The 18706-nt window shown below is 40.1% G+C and overlaps 2 protein-coding genes across 2 annotated transcripts; one reads left to right on the top strand and one right to left on the bottom strand.

The window, feature by feature from the left end:
* Positions 1 to 540: 540 nt before the first annotated feature.
* Positions 541 to 3093, bottom strand: LOC141506446 (growth/differentiation factor 9-like). Its single transcript, XM_074213247.1, is given in 5 exon segments — positions 541 to 1191; positions 1193 to 1632; positions 2692 to 2809; positions 2811 to 3062; positions 3064 to 3093. Coding segments are annotated over 5 exon segments (1353 nt in total). The 3' UTR covers positions 541 to 678.
* A 7127-nt stretch (positions 3094 to 10220) lies between these two features.
* LOC141506447 (cytochrome b-c1 complex subunit 8-like) lies at positions 10221 to 11765 on the top strand. The gene is made up of 3 exons (XM_074213248.1): positions 10221 to 10318; positions 10410 to 10580; positions 11552 to 11765. The coding sequence occupies exons 2-3, from the start codon at positions 10427 to 10429 to the stop codon at positions 11644 to 11646; spliced, it is 249 nt and encodes an 82-aa protein (XP_074069349.1). The 5' UTR covers positions 10221 to 10318; positions 10410 to 10426; the 3' UTR covers positions 11647 to 11765.
* The last annotated feature ends 6941 nt before the right edge of the window (positions 11766 to 18706 follow it).

Below are 18706 nucleotides of genomic sequence, written 5' to 3'. Positions count from 1 at the left end.
GCTAGAATTTTAGCTCTTTGTTACCCAATATTCCATCGGGTAAAAATGCAAGCAGTATAAGAGAAGTTGCCCATTTAGGCAACTATGTATTTAGATCTTCCCTAGAAGATTATCATTTAATCCTCTATGCTTTCCACCTTCTGTTCCCACTTCACCTTAATTATCAACCCTATGCATTGGCACCCCTCCCAGACCATCCCCGCCTCAAACACTATTCCACCAAATATTCATTATGGAAAAAAAATTCTTAAAAGTTTCACAAAAATCATTCAGAAGAAATATGCTATTGATAAGTATTTATTCTTTCATCAAGAACATAGCATTTTGTCTTACCATTTATTTTGTCTTTGCTTCCAGTTAACATTCATACTAATAGATTTTTTTTTACTTCAACAATGACAAATACAGCTCTGATTTGAAAAAAAAAAAACCACTTCCTTGAGGCTATTAAGAACTCCAAAATAGACATTTGAAATCAAGAAAAATTAAATAGTATCCCAAAAAACCTACTTAATATTTTTCAAAACATGCTAAATCTAACCAAAATATTTCATATAGAACTATACATAGTATCCAAGGTTTACTGTATGAAGGCTTCCTGAAGACACAACTGAATTTAGCATGAATGTTTTCCTGAAGTTCTAGGCCTTGGGATTTTATTTTCCCTAAGGTAATATGCTAACGACAAGTACATTTTGTTGCTATCATGTCTTCATATTCTTTATAAGCTATAGAGCCATCAGGTTCAATAGTCAAGACACTCAAGGGGCTGTATTTAGCAGGCACACAAGAAGGCCTTGGAATGGAGGGGTCTAGTTTCTCATAGATTATGTTTTGTACCATGGTATGTACAGGAGAACCATACCGATGCCTAATGAGCCTGGGACAGTCACCTTTGCAGTATCGAGGATTGTATTTATGTGGTGCCACAATCCAGTTGTCCCACTTCAGCTGACTAAAACTCAGTTTAAAGTCATGGAGCTCACACTCATTCTCAGGAAACAAAAATTGTTTAAAATATTCACTCAGGTTATAAGAAACTGCAATTTTGGGACTCTTTGCTTTAAGGTCAATTCCTTTATCTCTTCGGTGACGTGAAGATTTTCTGCCCCAAGTGAGCTCTTCTTCCATAGGATACAGAAACAGATCTCTTTGGTCAGCTAACTGCTGGTACCTTTTTTTGTATCTAAGAGGAATTCCATCTGTGGTAAGCTTGAGCACTCATGTCATTCAGATATACTAATAGTGATGGGGCCACTAATATGACCATGTCAAACAACTCATCCTGCACTGGATTTTGCTGGTCTTTGAAACAAGTAAAATTGACAGCCATGTGGATATTTCTCTTGTTGGAGGCAACTAGAGGCTGAAGCAAAGTGGTCACATCTATTTCAATCCATTTGTGATTTTTTCTAAATTCAAATTGTAAATTAAAAGTGAAGGACTGTGGAGACCTGAAACAAGATGGGCTAGGACATTCAGGTTCCTTTACAATTATGTGGCACATACATTTAGTGGTAGAAGAAAAAGAAACTGAGTTTTCCAAAGAGTATAGCAAAACTGACTTGAGTAAGTGTTCAAGGGCAGTAATACGATCCAGGTTAAATAGCAGATCCATTGATTGAAGAACTCCTAAGGAAAAAACAAAATCCACCACAGGTGCTTCAATACAAATGAGGCAGAACATTTAGAAATCAAGTCAAATGGACAGCCTAATAGCAAGAATAGTAAAGTTAACGCTAGGTATTTTGTCTTCTCTCCTGGTAATGGAAGAGGAGGAAATCAAGATACCCTCAAAAAGGTCTTACACAATAGTACAAGGTAAAGTACATTTATTAGGATATTCACTCCCAAAACACTTGATAACTTATCACCAAGAAAAATCACAAACACCTTTGATGCTCAATAAAATCAGATTGTTAAATTCTAAAAGTAGAGATCATTTTCCTCACATGAAGAGAAACCAAAAAGATAAAGGCAAACGGACCAAATGTACCCTAAAGTTTTCTTTGACTTTAAAAGTCATATTTTCAGGGCGGCTAGGTGGTACAGTGGATAGAGCACCGGCCCTGGAGTCAGGAGTACCCGAGTTCAAATTTGGCCTCAGACACTTAATAATTACCTAGCTGTGTGGCCTTGGGCAAGCCACTTAACCCCATTTGCCTTGCAAAAACCTAAAGAAAAATAAATAAATAAAATAGTCATATTTTCTTATTTCTTCATCCAATTTCTATTTTGCTATTGAAATAAATGATTCGGGGCGGCTAGGTGGTGTAGTGGATAAAGCACTGGCCTTGGAGTCAGGAGTACCTGGGTTCAAATCTGGTCTCAGACACTTAATAATTACCTAGCTGTGTGGCCTTGGGCAAGCCACGTAACCCCTGTTTACCTTGCAAAAAAAAAAAAAAAAAAGAAAAGAAAAGAAAAGAAAGAAAGAAATGATTCAACCTATCTTGTTATAGAAAAATTAAAAATTAAATTAAAAAATTTAAGAAAAAAGGTTAAGAGACAGACAGGAATACTTTGATAGAAATATAAGTATTGGGTACTTCTCTGGAACCACAATGCATATTTTATACAAAATTGCAGTTTACATGCAAATGAAGCACCCAGATGAAGCAATATGATAAATCCCCTTCCCATCTTCCCTTTCTTCACCCCAGTTTTAAAAATGAGATTGCTATTACACACCTGTGGCTTGACCCCAAGAGGGCTGTTGGTGCTGCGTACTTGGTGTGAATAGACGGACTGTGTTGTAGAGATGACTTCTGTCAGATTTAGGAATTCCTTCCTTGGTGGCATAGGTTTTTATAAAGCCTCTTCATATAACGCAAGGCTCTCGAGTCAGGCTGTAGCCTTGGTGCCCCAGGAAGATGGTGGTTAACTAAGACCTTGAAGAAGGGTGGAAAGAGACTGGGGCTGCTTTCTCCATCTAGAGGTTGATTCCAGGGCAGAGGCTTATCTTTAAGGGGCGCTTCCCCACTTGTTAAAGCTCCAGCTTCATCTTCAAGGAGTTGAGACCCAAAATTGAGGGAGGAAAACATCCACGCTAAACAGCAAAAAGTAGAGGATGAATGTGCTGGTGATTTCCATAGCTTTGGGGAGATTAAACACATCTCCCCATGCCTGGCTACTCTCTAAAGCCCTGAGAGGTCCCAATTGCTCTCTTAAAAAAAGTTTAAGGTGGGGCAGGGAGGGGTTAGATGACAAGTGCATCCAGCTGTGATGATTATTTTGTCAGCTATAGAATACCCAATTTGTCCCATTAAACAGGACTATTTGCCTATTTCTCCTTCAATCCCCCTTCCTCAAACTTTTGAAACATCTTTTAAGTTATGGGCACACTATAACTGCCTCCTGAACGAATATAAGATCCTGGAGAATGATTTTCTAGTCAGGGTCTCCCTGTTTTTAATGTAGAAATTAGGACTCCTAAAGAACTCCCTGGACATATTTTGCCCAAGGAAAAAACAAGCAAAAGTTAAAGGTGAAGGTTCTGTCTGCTGTGATGTCAGCCCTACCAACATCCTATTTGTGATAGTATGTTTCTATATTTATTCCATATCCCATAATTTTTTGGGACTGTTTCCTTGACTCATTTTGAATTTCTAACTGCTCCTTTTTGTTTTTGTATTTGTATATTTGTATATGCTCAGCTACAGGTTTTCTGGTTTTGCAAATTCTTGCCTTATAAAACAGCACAACTAAACAAAGGATTATATTTTGTCACAAGAATGGTATTGAATGTGCCCTGGGAGAACTTTCACCTAAAAGTCTTGAATGAAGTTGAGCATTTATTCTCTTGGAGGAGGGTGGATATCGTGCCATGGAAAACCACTAAGAGCTTACATTAAAGTTTGTGATATATAGTGCTAATCTGGAAAAAAAATTGTTAATCTGTGGAAGGTAAGCATTCAACCCCAATACTACCTTAAATAGAACCAATTTATTCATTACTCAAACTGATAAAACTGTGATATATTGTCAAAATCTTTAAGTTCATTGAATGTCACATTCAGAAAACGTAATTCCTCATAAGCATGACCATTCACTGGTAAGTAGATTTATTTGTCTTTAAATCAATGAAATTCTTATTTTAACACCTACATTTAAAGGTGGTATAAAGCTTGGGGCTGCAAATTTAATTATTTTTATTGTATTTTAAAACATTGAAAATTCTGAATCAAATTGAGCTGTATCAATATTTACATAATCTTAAAATGCTGTGATAGAAGCAGTAGGGCATAATGTATAGAGAGAAGGCCCCAACCTGGAAGAAACAAATTCTAGTACCATCTCTGAAACAAGCCATCTAATGTGATGTTGAGCAAATTTCAGTATCCAGGCAACTTCCTAAGATTATAAATTTCAGAGCAGGTGCTCATCTGCCTTAATTGAGAGAACCCTTCTCTCTGGGAGTCCTCCTAGAATAATTAAATCAACCACTTAACCCTATTTGCCTTGCAAAAATCTAAAAAAAAAATTAAATCACAGTCTGACTCCCCCTTCATCATTCTCTCCTCCAAAGATCATCACGTGATATCACTTATGTGGGGGGTTTTTGAAAAACTAGCTATCACAATTTTAAATTGTGATTGTAATCATAAGACTCCAGTACTTTATGAATCCATGATCACTATTCCAGAACTATTCTTCTCTCCTATATCACCTCCTGTTCCTTCCTCTCAACAGAGAACCTCACCTCATTCTTTATGGAGAAAATCAAAACCTTTCACCATGAGTACTTCTTCTCCACCTCCTCTATTCAACATCTCAAAACCCCATTCTCTCCTCCTTTGCTCCATTCTGACAAAGAATGTCAGAGCCAACCCCTCTCCCTTGATCCCATTACTTTATATTTTCCCTGGAAAATTGGACTCACAGTAATCCCCTCTTTCTCTTTCTAATTTTTAATCTTTGTCATTGGTTATCCCTAAATAACCTTCTCTTGACCCTTCATCGCCTCTGATTGTCATTCTATGTCTTTTCTCCCACATTGAAACTCCTAGAAAATGTCTTCTATATTGCTAACCTTTTCTTCTTCTCAGCCCTTTATAATGTTTTCTGACTGCATCATTCTACTGAAACTGCTTTCTCCAAATTACCAATTATCTCTTAATTGCCAAATCTAATTGCCTTTCCTCAATTTTCACTCTTTTTGACCTCGCTGCAGTATTTTATATTGATGTCACCACCACCACCTTCTCCTGGCTATTCCTCAGCATTACATTTTCATGACACTGCCCTTATGGTTTTCCTCTTACTCATGTGCCTGATCCTTCTCAGTCTCCTTTACCAAATCATTATTCAGGTCTTGCCCCCTAAAACCCTAGATAGCCTCCACAACTCTGTCCTGGGCAGTTTTTGTTCTATATTCTCTTGGTGGTTTCATTAACCTTCATGGATTTAATTCTCAAATATATAAAGATGACTCATATCTGCATAATCAACCCTACTGAGTGCTAGGCATGCATTAACAATTGCCTATTGGATATTTCCAGTTGGATGTTTGGTAGTTATATCCAAAATGTGAAAAAGATAATTTATTATCTTTCTGCAAAAATCTTTCCCTTTTTCTAACATCCACATTTCTTTTGAGGCCTACACTATCCTTTTGGACAAAGAGTCATTTTATCCCTGAAGCTGACCCCTGCCTTGCTCCCACATATCCACACAGGTGAGGAATTTTATCATTACTAATTCCACAAGATCTCCTATATTCTAGCCCCTTCATTTGTTCCACCACAGTCCTGGATCAGGCCCTCATCACCTCTTAACTGGAATATTACAATTGTCTCCATATTGATTTCTTTCTATCAGATCTTTTTCCTCCCCAAATTATCCTCTGCACAGCTGTAAAATTGATATTTGTAAAGCACAGATTTGATCCTGTCTCTTTCCTGCTTAATAAGCTCTAGTGGCTTCCTTTTGCTTCAGGGCAATACAATATATAAACTCCCCCTTGAGTCATTTAAAGTTTTTAAACGACTCTGGCTTACCATTTCCAGGCTTGCAACATATCGTTTCCCTTTATGTTAACTATGTTTCCTTTTTTTTTTTTTAAGGTTTTTGCAAGGCAAATGGGGTTAAGTGGCTTGCCCAAGGCCACACAGCTAGGTAATTATTATGTGTCTGAGGCTGGATTTGAACCCAGGTACTCCTGACTCCAAGGCCGGTGCTTTATCCACTGCACCACCTAGCCGCCCCATGTTAACTATGTTTCAACCAAACTTGCCAATCTGTCCAATCAACTTGATAGGATTACAGGGTGTTAGGACCTACATTGTGACCCATTGAGATACAGTCCTAAAGTATGAGGGGAGTAAGAATTTAAAAATGAAGGGATAGGGCATTGAAAGACAAAGTTAGCAAAAGTAAAATATACATGATTCAAATCACATGGACCTTATCTTGACTGAGCAACCTCTAGGCTGATTTTAGCATCAGGATTGGGAAATAAAAGTAATTGTAGGGAGAAAGGGCATTGATTATTTTAGTCAGACATAAAACATTTATTAATGTCTGGTCCTGTGCTATGCATAATAGGATGTCTCAGATGCTGTGCTAAGCACTGGGATGCTGAGAAAGGTAAAAACTTGATTTCTGTCATCAAGCAGCTCACATTTTAACAGGAGTATTTTCAAGCATTTGAACTGAGTAGGAACCTTGAAATACAAAGGCAAGGATCCAGAGAAATTAGAAAGATAAATTTATTTAAACAGTTGGAAGGCATTATATGATGATGTAATGCTTATATTTGAAGAAGTCCTTAATGTCTTCAAAGGATATTGAGGGAGTTAAATAAGAAAAGTAGAATTCCTGAGGGTGAGTGGGGTAGATTGATTCTGTGCTGAGAGTTTAGAGAAAGAGAGAAAGGATTAAAGGAATACACTAGTGAAGAAATTAGTAAAAATAGGGCAAAACTTGCTAATTCACATCACAAAAATAGTAAAAACATGAACAAAGGGGAATAGACATCAAATGAACAAAAGAAGTTGAATACATATGCATCTTTTGGTATAAAAAAATACCATATTCAACAGTTATATCAAAATATAACAAAATTTTTCCATCTATGAATAGGGTTCATGACTAAACATGTTATGGGATCATGTACAATGTTGATTATATGAAATTTAAAAGTTTTTGCACAGATAAGGTTTAATGTAACCAAATTAATGCCTTCCATTATTTCCTATTTCTCTTGTATATGGCTTGTTTAGTGTATGTGTGTTTGTTTGTGTGTGTGTGTGTGTGTGTGTGTATATAGAGAGAGAGAGAGAGAGAAAGAGAGTATGCTATCTCCTCAATTAAATAGTAAAGACTCTCTTTTGCCTCTTTTTTATGTTGTTTGTTTTTTGTATCTTTAGAGCTTACAATGTGGTAGGTGCTTAGTAAATATTTATTGATTGACTAATGTAAGGGAAATAGGTAACTGGGAGAAATTCTTTGCAGCAAGTTTCTCTCAAAAAAGTTTCATATCCAAGATATGTAAGGAACTCATTCAAAATTACGGGCATAAGAGCCTTCTCCTATAGGTAAACAGTCAAGGCATATAAACAAGTAGTTTTCAAAGGGAAAAAAAAATGCAACTTATTGACAGTCTTTTGAAAGACAGCTCCAAATCACTAATAATTAGGGAAATGCAAATTAAAGTAATTTTGAAGTGCCATGTCCTATCCAGTTGCCTGTTAAAGATAATTCCAAAAGAGAGAAAAATGACAAATGTAAGAGGGGCCGTGGAAAAGCAAGTACACTAGTGAAACAGGTCAGTGATGCCACAGTGCACAAAGCACTGGGTCAAGAGTCAGGAAAACTTGAGTTCAAATGCAGCCTCAGACACTTAAGAGCTGTGTGACCTGGGCTCATCACTTAATCTCTGTTTTTTCAGTTTCTTCAACTATAAAATAGGGATAACAATGACAACTACCTCAAAGGGTTGTTGAGTTTCAGATAAGATATTTGTAAAGAGCTTACTTGCTTATCAAAGAGCCATGTAAGTACTTCTTCTGTTCCTTTTCCCTAGAGCACTGTTGGAGGAGTTGTGAATCTGTCCAAACCATTCTGGAAAGTAATTTGGAGCTGTGTCCAGAAATTTATTAATCTATTGTATACCCATTTGCCCAAATATATAATTGCTATATATATATATATATATATACATATATATATATCAAAGAAGCCAAAAAAAAGGAAAAGGATATTTATGTATCAAAATATTTATACAGCTCTTTTCATTAACAAAGGGGGAAGGGGTGTCCTAATGGGGAATGGCTTAACAAATTTGGCATATGAATGTAATGAAATAGAATTGTAACATAAGAAATAACTAAATGAACCATTTCACAGGAAACTAATAATACTTTTTATGAACTGATCCAGAGCAAAATGAGGACTAGGAGAACAATTTATACGATGATAGAGCAAAACAACTGAAAAATTAGAACTCTGAACAACAAAATCAAAAACTATGAGTCCTAGAAAGAATGAAAATGAAACATGCTACTTACTCCCTGACAGAAAGGTGATGAACTTAAAATGTAAAGAGACATCTATTTGCAAGGCAAATGGAGTTAAGTGTCTTGCCCAAGGCCACACAGCTAGGTAATTATTAAGTGTCTGAGACAGGATTTGAACCCAGGTATACTCCTGACTCCAGGGCCAGTGTTCTATCCACTGCATCACCTAACTGCCCCTAGAAATATATTTTGAGGGATTTTAAACTATATTTACTTAATTGGGGCAGAGGAGATGAGAGGATAGATGAATTAAAAATACTTGTTACTTGAAAAATTAAAATGCACAGAAAAGAACAGAAGGAAGCGGACAAATTTAGGCATGCAATTTAGTATACTTTTTTTTTAAAGTGAGTGGTATGAAATGGAGGTTCGTGGTTTTCTATACAGTACTCTTTTTTCTTCTACTATTAACATGGAAATGCTAATTTTTGGTGTTTAAGAGCATAATAAAAATGTAAAAAAAGTTTTTAAAGATTTTTGGACTTTTAATATGTGATGAGTGTCCCAAGACCCTGAGAGTTAATACAACTTGCCCTGCTGACCAATTATAGGTGAAAATTCAGAAGTAGTTTTAGGAGTTTGGGTTCACAGAGTTCACAAGTTAGCCCCGCCAGTCATCCAATTTATTCATGGGGGTGGGGAGAACAAGACCAAGGGTTCCTACAGTCAATGATGTGATTGTAAAGCTATGATCTTCTGTGGAACATTGCTTGGAAAAGATAGCCTTAACATGTATATAGAATATTCTCACCAAAAAAAAATGACATTACGTGGGAATATCCGTCAATAGTTATTAGGATCTTGCTGGAGCCCAGCCGTCTATTCCACCTCCTATCCCTCTCCTTCTCTTCAAGCATCTCCATCCTACCGCCTGTCTGTTCTCTCCGCTTTGGGCCCCCCGGCTCCCATGCTGCTGAGGAGGCTTGGCAGGGGGCGTCTCATCACCCTCAATCCACTGTACTGCAGCACTGGGCTCCTCCAGCTCTGCGGGGCGGGCTTTGACTTGATCTTGACAAGTCCGAGGACCCCCAACACGTTGAAGCTTCCTTCCCTCCTTCCCTCCTTCCTCCCTCCTTCCCTCCTTCCCTCCTTCCCTCCTTCCTTCCTTCCTTCCTCCCCTCCTAGAGATGGAAAATTACTGCTACTCCGGACAGTAGGGAAGAAACTAGGGGGCGGGCCTGGAGGCGGGAGGACCCGGGTTCCAATCCGGCCTCAGGCACTTCATAATGACCTAGCCGTGTGGCCCTGGGCAAGCCACTTCACCCCGTTGCCTTAAATAAATAAAATTTAAGAAAAAGGAAAAGAAACTGAGCCCGAGGAAGGTAAGGAACACGCATTTGGTGCCTCGGGTGGCACCGGCCGCGCTTTCTCCGGCTTCTTCTCCCTGGACGCGCGGTTTCCCGCCACAGCAGAACGGGCGGCCCGCTAGGGGGCGCCGTGGCGGATGGGAAGGTCCGCCCCGACACCGCGCGGCTAAGCGGGCCCGGTGAGGAGGCAAGGAATGATCCACACCGCAGGGAGAGGGCTCGGCGCAGCTGCCAGGCGGCAGGGACGAATGGGGGCCCGGCAGCCTCCCCGCCTCTGGGGGCTGCACTGCGGGGCACGCTCCCCCCTCCGGCCCGCCCCACGTTCTCCTCTGGGTCTGGGCACTTCTCCGCGGAGAGGGGAGGCGCGTCTCCTCTCCCCCCCGTGCAAGAACAGCCACATGAGATCTCCCGGAAGTCGTCGCTTGCTTAACCCGGAAGTGTAAGGGAGCCGGGGCACGAGCCGTCTTTGGAGGACGGAGTGTCCGGAGGCCGGTGAGAGCGCGGGGTGGGTGGCGGCCGCGGGGCCGGGGGCCGCGCACGGGCCCGGGCCCGGGCTCTCCGTAACGGTGTGTCTGATCCCCAGGGGCCGCGGGCGCCGCGATGGGTCGCGAGTTCGGGAGCCTGATCCGCGTGCGGCACATCATCTCCTACAGCCTGTCCCCGTTCGAGCAGAAAGCCTTCCCCCACTACTTCTCCAAGGGCATCCCGAACATGTTCCGCAGGGTCAAGGACTCGGCCCTGCGGGTCGCACCCCGTAAGTGCGCTGCCGGGCAGCCGGGCCAGAGCCGCTTCGGCCCCTGCCGCGCCCCGCTTGCACGTAGTCCAGGAGATTTCAGCCCGAAGCGTTGAGGGGACCCGCCGAAGTGGCCCCCCAGGCTGGGCTGCCACTAATGACCCGCGTCTCAGGGCCCTGTGGGCTTGCTTACCCGCTTAGGTTGGTAGTAGCTCTCCCCGTCCTACAGATGAGACTCCCTGAGGTCAAAGAATTTGCCCAAACACATGCTAATTAATGGTAAAAACGGGGTTTTACACTACTTTATCTGTTGGGGGGTTTGGGGGTTTTTTTTTGCAAGCCAATGGGGTTAAGTGGCTTGCCCAAGGCCACACAGCTAGGTCATTAATCAGTGTCTGAGACCGGATTTAAACCCAGGTACTCCTGACTCCAGGGCCCGTGCTCTATTCACTGTACCACCTAGCCGCCCTAGACTACTTTATCTGAAATAGGATATCGAGAGTCTTTAAAATGAATTTGTTTGAAAACAGACTTGGATAAAGTTTTTTTTGAGTTCCATATTCCCTTCCTCTATGAGAAGGCAATCAATTTGATATCAGTTTCTTTTTTTAAGTCAGCTAGGTGGCAAAGTTCTTGGCCTGGAGTCAAGAAGACTCGTGTGAGTTCAAATATGGCATTAAATATGACGGTTAATCCTAATTTCCTTAGTAAAATGATCTTCAGAAGGAAATGGCAAACCATTGCCATGAAAATCTCAAACTGGGGCATGAAGAATCAGACGGGACTGAGCAACAATAAATATTTTAGCTCCTTTAAAGTGAATACAAGATAACCTTCCATAATATCTTTTAGGTTGAGGAATGGTTGTTGGAGGTATTAGGCATAGAAGGGTCATCGCTCAGAGCTACTCTGACAAAATAAAAGACCTAGTATGCAGTAGTCTTTCTATTGTGTGTGCTCACTACTTTTTTTTTTTATTTTGATTTCTAAAGCATTTATAGGCTTTTACTTCATCTATACCTGGGGAACCCAGGAATTTGAGAAGTCAAAGAGGAAGAAGCCATCCGACTTTGAAGAAGAAAAATAAGCGGCTCAGGGAAGTGCAACAGTTGGTTCCCTGGTGGTCAGCTCTGTGACTTGAGGCACCAATAGAAGAAGAGTGTATAAAGATAGTTTGAAGATGAAATAAACTTCACATTTCACAAACTGTGTGGTGTGGAATTTTCTTCTTTTTTTTTATTTTTAAAATTAAAAAATTAATTGAGCAAAATATTCCAGAAACCTTACCTGGGAGGTGCTTTGTATGTTAACATAACACACCTTCCCTTTCTTTCCTGTAAGTACCATCCATTCAGCAGCATTTATTATCTCTTATATGTCAGGCAATATACTGAGTACAGGGGATGCAAAAACAAAATAAGCCTTATCCTCAAGGAATTTTAGGGAGAATTAGCAAAAGATTAAACATAAGTATCTACTCAGAAATTTCTGGATGTAAGTACTAACATTTGAGGACTGGGAAGGATAGGCCTGGCACCTTGAAGGAAGCCAAGAATTCCCATCAGGTAAAGGCAAGGAGAGAGTGCCTTCCAGCTACCACTTCTTTGGAAGATAGGGCAGGAGAGTTTAGGAGGCTTTTTAGCAGGTAGATGTTATCTGAGATTGAACTTCAATAAAAAGGGGGGAGAATCTATGCCAGGTGTGAGCAAAAGTGTATAGAGATGGCAAAAGGGGAAATGTAGTTCGGTTTATTTGGATTTTAAGCTGAGAAGCAAAGAATTCCAAGAGGTAGAAGTCAAGAGGGAGTACATTCTAGGCATGGGAACTACTGTGCAAATGTCAATATGGTGATGAGTTTCCACAGGAGATGAAATAATACCAAATTCTGAAAGCTGTCGGTAAGACAATTTGGCAAATTTTCAAGAGAATAATGTGAAATATAAAGATAGTCTGGAACTAGATTGTGCAAAACTATAAATGCTAAGATGAACAATTTGTATTTTACCCTATGGGTAAATAGGGAACCACAAAAGATTCTTAAGAGTAATGATATTGTCAAATCTGCTTTAGGAAAGTTTATAACTGTGATGAAAGAGATTGTAAACAGACCATTTAGGAGATGTCAGTCCAAGTGAGAAGATGAGATCCCAAACTAGGTTGGTAGAGACACAGGTGCAAAGAAAGATGAATGTCAGAGATGTGGAAGCAGAATTGACAAGGCATGTCACTAGGAAGAAGGAAGAGTCAAGAATGACTCTTGGGAATTTCAGTAACTTGAAAAGCAGGTGATGGTCTCAGAAAAGTATAGAGGTGTTCAGTGGAGTAGACAATTGTGTTTTAGATGTGTTGAATTTGAGATATCCAACGGGTGATGCAGGATGAGCTCAGGAGTGAAAGAGGATTAGATGGGTAAATTTGAAAGTCATGTGCATAAAGATGAACTCATGAGAATTGCTGAGATCAAGTGAAAGTATAGAAAGGGGAAAAAAAGATGGTCCAGGAGAACCTTGGGATATACCTATGGTTGGAGGCAGGATATGAATGATGGAGGGAATGGTCAGGTATATTGGAGCATGAGAAGAGAGCAAGTCTTGAGAGTCAAGAGAGAAGGGATTGGTCAGTTGTGTCAAAAACTGAAGAGAGGGGTGGCTAGGTGACGCAGTGAATAGAGCACCGGCCTTGGAGTCAGGAGTACCTGGGTTCAAATCCGACCTCAGACACTTAATAATTACCTAGCCGTGTGGTCTTGGGCAAGCCACTTAACCCCATTGCCTTGAAAAATCTAAAAAAAAAAACAAAAAAACTGAAGAGATCAAAAGGATGAAAACCAAGAAAGGTTACTGGATTTAGTAGGTAGGAATTGTTGGTCATCTAAAGAAAATGGTTCCAGTCTAGTGCAAAGATTGGAAACCAGAATGTAAGAGGTTTGGGGAGAGGAGATGCCAAAGGAGATGAGTATAGAAAAGACTGGGTGGCATAAGAGTCTTGAGAAGTGATTTAAAACAGCTAGTATGGCAAATAAGAGTTAATTGGGGGGGGGGGGGCTAGGTGGCATAGTGGATAAAGCACCGGCCTTGGAGTTGAGTACCTGGGTTCAAATCTGGTCTCAGACACTTCATAATGACCTAGCTGTGTGGCTTTGGGCAGGCCATTTAACTCCATTGCCTTGCAAAAAAAAAAAAAAACCTTAAAAACAATACTTCAAGGGTTTTGCTGTCACAAAAATGACAAAGGGTGAAGGTCAAATTTGGGGTTGATGTTAAGATAACCAAGAGACAGTTGGAAATGTTCAATTGGAGCTGTCAGGAGGTTTGAGGTGGAGATGTAGACTTAAGAGTCATCTGTATAAGGATGATAATTGGGAGTGGATGAGATTGCCAAGGTAGAAAATAGAGAGGAAAAAGGACAAAGGTGAATTCCTCTTCTCAAGGAACCTGACAACGAAGGAAAGAGAAAGATTAAATATGAAGAAGCAGGATCAAGAAAGGGCTGGGAGGAAGGTATGGAAGATGCAAGGAAGGGTTGATTGAGGGAGTAAATATGATTGGGGTATAGATGAAAAGGCTAGATTTGACAATGTGATGGTGAAATCTGAAGTAACTGAAGGATCAAAGATTGAATATGTTGATTTGTTAAGCAATTATATGACACATTGGGACCAGGCCTCCTCAGTTCGGTATTTGATGCTGGATAGAGAAGATAAATTTTTATGTATTTAAAGAAAACTAATAGATTCCAGGATTCAAGATGAGTAGTAGTAATCTGATTACTAATTGAAGAAAAGATTAGGGGTTTTCCAAATTGAGGAAGAGAGTGAATAAGTACAATTTCTTGAAATCAGAAAAAAAAAGTCCTATTCTCCAAGTATCTAAATTCAATAAAGGAACGAAGAAACAGAAATTGATCAGTCTGGACTAGTTTTAAGATAAAACATATGGGTTACTTGAGCTGTATAATAGTAAAGAAACTTGCATCGGTTTTTGGATCTGACTGGGTTTTTGGTCACCATAAACCTCATTCTTTAGCTAGTCTCTTGTTCTTCATCCTTTGTTTTTGGAGAAGACCAGTGACTTCAGGAGAGTGAAATCTCTACTTGCAAGTAAATTGGATTTAAGTGAAACAGAATTATGTAAAGTTATCGATCTCATTCTCTCCTCCAAGTCATCAGAGTCCGGTGGTCAGAATGACTGGTGATGACTCTGGATACAGTGGGAGATGCTGGCCTTTTTAAACTCAAGGTCCGTAAGCAACAGTTAGAATTGGTCCAGCTTCCCAGCCATGCAGGGAAGCCATGCAATAATGTTTTCCTACAATTCCCATAATTGAATAGAAAGGGAACTGAGCTAGATCCAGAATTGAGTCACAAGATGAAATCAATATGGTTCACTCAATTCCCTCAGCAAGAGGAAGGACACCTTTTTCTGACTAGGAGTACAGAGGATAGAGTAAGCAAGAGATAGTAGGAAGTTAAGAGAAGTAGAGAAAAGAAACTGAGTGACTTCACAGCTCCAGATAGAGGTCTCTCCTCATTAAATCAAAGTAACTGCTGTTTGACTACTCATAAAGGTCCCATGTCTATCAAGCTGTATTTCATAGTTATTCATCTTCATTTTTTCCAACCTTGATGGTTAGATTGCATTCTTCTACATTACTCTGGAGGTTACCACCTAGCTAAAGAACTTCCCTTTAAAAAGCAAATATATATATATATTGAATGTTATATAATTCAATAATTTCAAAGTACTTTTACCCTAGATAATTATGAACTAGGACAGCTAGGTGGTGCAGTGGATAAAGTGACAGGTCTGAAGTCAAAAACACTCATCTTCGGGAGTTCCAATCTGGTCTCAGACTCTTGGTAGTGTGTGGCCCTAGGCAAGTCACTTAACTCTAGTTGTTTGAGCTTTCTCATCTGTAAAATGAAATGGAGAAGAAAATGGCAAATCACCTCAGTATCTTTGTCAAGAAAACCCCAAATGGGGGCACAAAGAATCAGACATGACTGAAAATGAAGCACATTAATCATGGATTCCTTAGGATGATAACTTTAGAGCTAGTCCAACCACCTTATTTTGCAGATGACAAGATGAGGCTCCAGTGACAGCAGCAGGATTTGAATCCAAATATTTGCATATTTGAATGCCAAGTCTAGTTCCCTTTTCTCTACATTATAGTCTTTTTTCAGTTCTTGCAAGGCATTGGGGTTAAGTGACTTGCCCAAGGCCACACAGCTAGGTAACTATTAAGTGTCTGAGGCCGGATTTGAACCCAGGTACTCCTGACTCCAGGGCCGGTGCTCTATCCACTGTGCCACCTAGCCACCCCCATTATAGTCTTTCTCAAAGAATCACAGATTCTTAGTTAAGATGATAGGATCACAGAGCCTAAAGACATCTCAGAAAGGATGGAACCTATAGGACAGACATTCTCTACAGCATTCTTATCACTTGCCACCCATGACTTCCACTGACAAAGTTCACTACCTTCCAGGGTAACTTGTTCCATTTTAAGATAACTCTGATGGCTCTCCTTATATTGAGCCTGGAAATCCCCTGGAAAAATCTGAGCTACCTGTGAAAGAAAGCTTTGGGAGGGGTGGCTAGGTGGCACAGTGGATAGAGCACCGGCCTTGGAGTCAGGAGTACCTGGGTTCAAATTCGGCCTCAGACACTTAATAGTTACCTAGCTGTGTGTCCTTGGGCAAGCCACTTAACCCCATTTGCCTTGCAAAAATCTAATTAAAAAAAAAAAAAAGAAAGCTTTGGGAGTTTTTGCTCCATATTCTAACCTTCTAGTCAGAGAGGAGAAGCACCTAAAGGAATTGAGGTGTTAAGTCTCAAAAAGTCAAGGGTTTTTTTTTTGAGGCAATGAATCACTTAATGTTACTTGCTCAGGGTCATACAACTAATAAATGTCAAGTATCTGAGTCTAAATGTGAACTCAGGTCCTCCTGACTCCAGGGCTGATGCTCTACCCACTATGTCACCTAGCTGCCCCCAAAACTCTTAAGTATCAGTCTGCATAGTGATAAAATTTCAGGTGATCATCTTATCCTTGATCAGATGTTGCTCTCTAAAGTGTCCTCTATTTGAAGACAGTGAACATTTGCTGTTGAGTCCTGTCCAAATCTTCATGACCACATTTGGGGTTTAGCTACTGGACTGGTTTGCCATTTCCTTCTCCAGCTCATTTTATAGATGAGGAAACTGAGGCAAACAGGGTTAAGTGACTTGCCCAAGTCACACAGCCAGTAAGTGCCTGAGGCCAGATTTGAACTCAGGAACTTGAGTCTTTCTGACTACAGGTCTAGTGCTCTATTCACTGTACCACCTTGATGCCCCAGAGACAGTGAACATGTTCTCCCTTAAATCTTCTACAGGTTAAACACTATCAATTCCTCCAGTTGATCCTCATCATTCTGATGCTTTATGTATTTCCTTTAGATCTTGCTTTAAAACCTAAATACTTTTAATAGTTTCAAGAGGTTTTCTATAGAATTATGGAAATTTGACTAACCATTTAAACTGGAAAACCAAAGCAGGTAGAAAAAACATTGCCCAAACTATGATACACAGCTGGCTGATAGGGATTCTGTCTTGAGCTAGGTTATCTTTCTTTCTTTTCTTTTTTTCTTTTGGCAAGGCAATGGGGTTCAGTGGCTTGCCCAAGGCCACACAGCTAGGTAATTATTAAGTGTCTGAGGATGGATTTGAACTCAGGTACTCCTGACTCCAGGGCTGGTGCTCTATCTATTGTGCCACCTAGCTGCCCCAAGCTAGTTTATCAATATACATATCTTAGATAGGTACTGCAGATAGATAATAAGCTAGGTTGAAGATTTAATTAAAATGAAATCAGACTGGAAAAAAATTTAGGAACACATGGAATACTTTCAATCATTCTAAACTAGTCTCACACAGACACACACACAAACACGTGTGCGCACACACACACACACACACACACACACACAAAAACATCACAACACAGTGGAAAGAGTACTTTTTTGGTCAGGGATCTGAATTCAAATTCCACCTCTGAAACTTATCTGCCTTACCTTGGGGTGGTCTTAATCTGCTTCCTTTAATTTCCTCATCTGTAAAATGAGTGAGTTGGAATAGCCAGGAAATGGGCAATGGCATCATAATCAAAGGGTCAGGGATGCCCCAGGGGTCTAAAGTAAGCAAGATCTGGGTCAGAATGTCCTGAGGACCTAGGATTGAATTCAGTCAGGGACCTTTGTTAGATAACTAGAGAGGGAATGAGTGGAGCCCATTATGTGAAGGGCCAGGAAATCAGACCAGTGTCATTACACACACACCTGGGGAGTCCCTAGGAGATCAACTTACAGTTCACAAGAGCTCAGGTGGGACTTTCCAGAGTCTGATGCTCAGGGCAAGGCCTGAAAGCCATAGACCAGCAGGAAGGTAGACACATGATGTCCTGGAGACTCCACAGGAGTCCTACTGAAGACATTGTTGAATGGATTGGGTCTTCCCAGGGGTGAACAAATACAGAAACTCTCTTCCCTGCCTATTTCAGATAATTTTGTCAAAAACAATAATATCAATAATAATATTCATAATAACAACAATGAGACTATACACCAAAACTTTTGGAGTGAAAAATATTGAAATGTAGCCAAAGCAGTAGTTAATAAAAGTTTATATGTTCATCAACAAAAGAGAGAACATGCAAATCAACTGCTAAATTTTCAATGTGAATATTTATATCATAGAAATTGGCAAATGCTGCAAGTTAGAATTCTGTTGATTACATTAAGAAAGTAATGGAGAAAAGGTTAATGCACATTAAATTTAAAAGTATGCTGTACACATACATTTTTCCTCCAGAGATTGTTAAACATATAAAGGATCACTAGATAGCACAGTGATAGGAGGACAGGAATTTGAATTCGGTTTCAGACACTTGATTCTTACTAGCTAGGTGACCTTTAGGCAAGTCACTTAACCCTGATTGCCTCAAATCCAGGGCAATCTCCAGTCATCCTGATTTATATCTGGCCACTGGACCCAGATGGTTCTGGAGGAGAAAGTGAGGCTGGGGACTTAGCACAGACCCTCCCTCCCCAACTCAAATCCAATTCACCTGCTTATCATGGTATCACCCCCCTGATGTCATGTTCT

This window comes from Macrotis lagotis, chromosome 1, assembly GCF_037893015.1.
Source record: "Macrotis lagotis isolate mMagLag1 chromosome 1, bilby.v1.9.chrom.fasta, whole genome shotgun sequence".
Taxonomy (NCBI): domain Eukaryota; kingdom Metazoa; phylum Chordata; class Mammalia; order Peramelemorphia; family Peramelidae; genus Macrotis; species Macrotis lagotis.
This window is presented reverse-complemented; position numbering and strand designations above follow the sequence as displayed.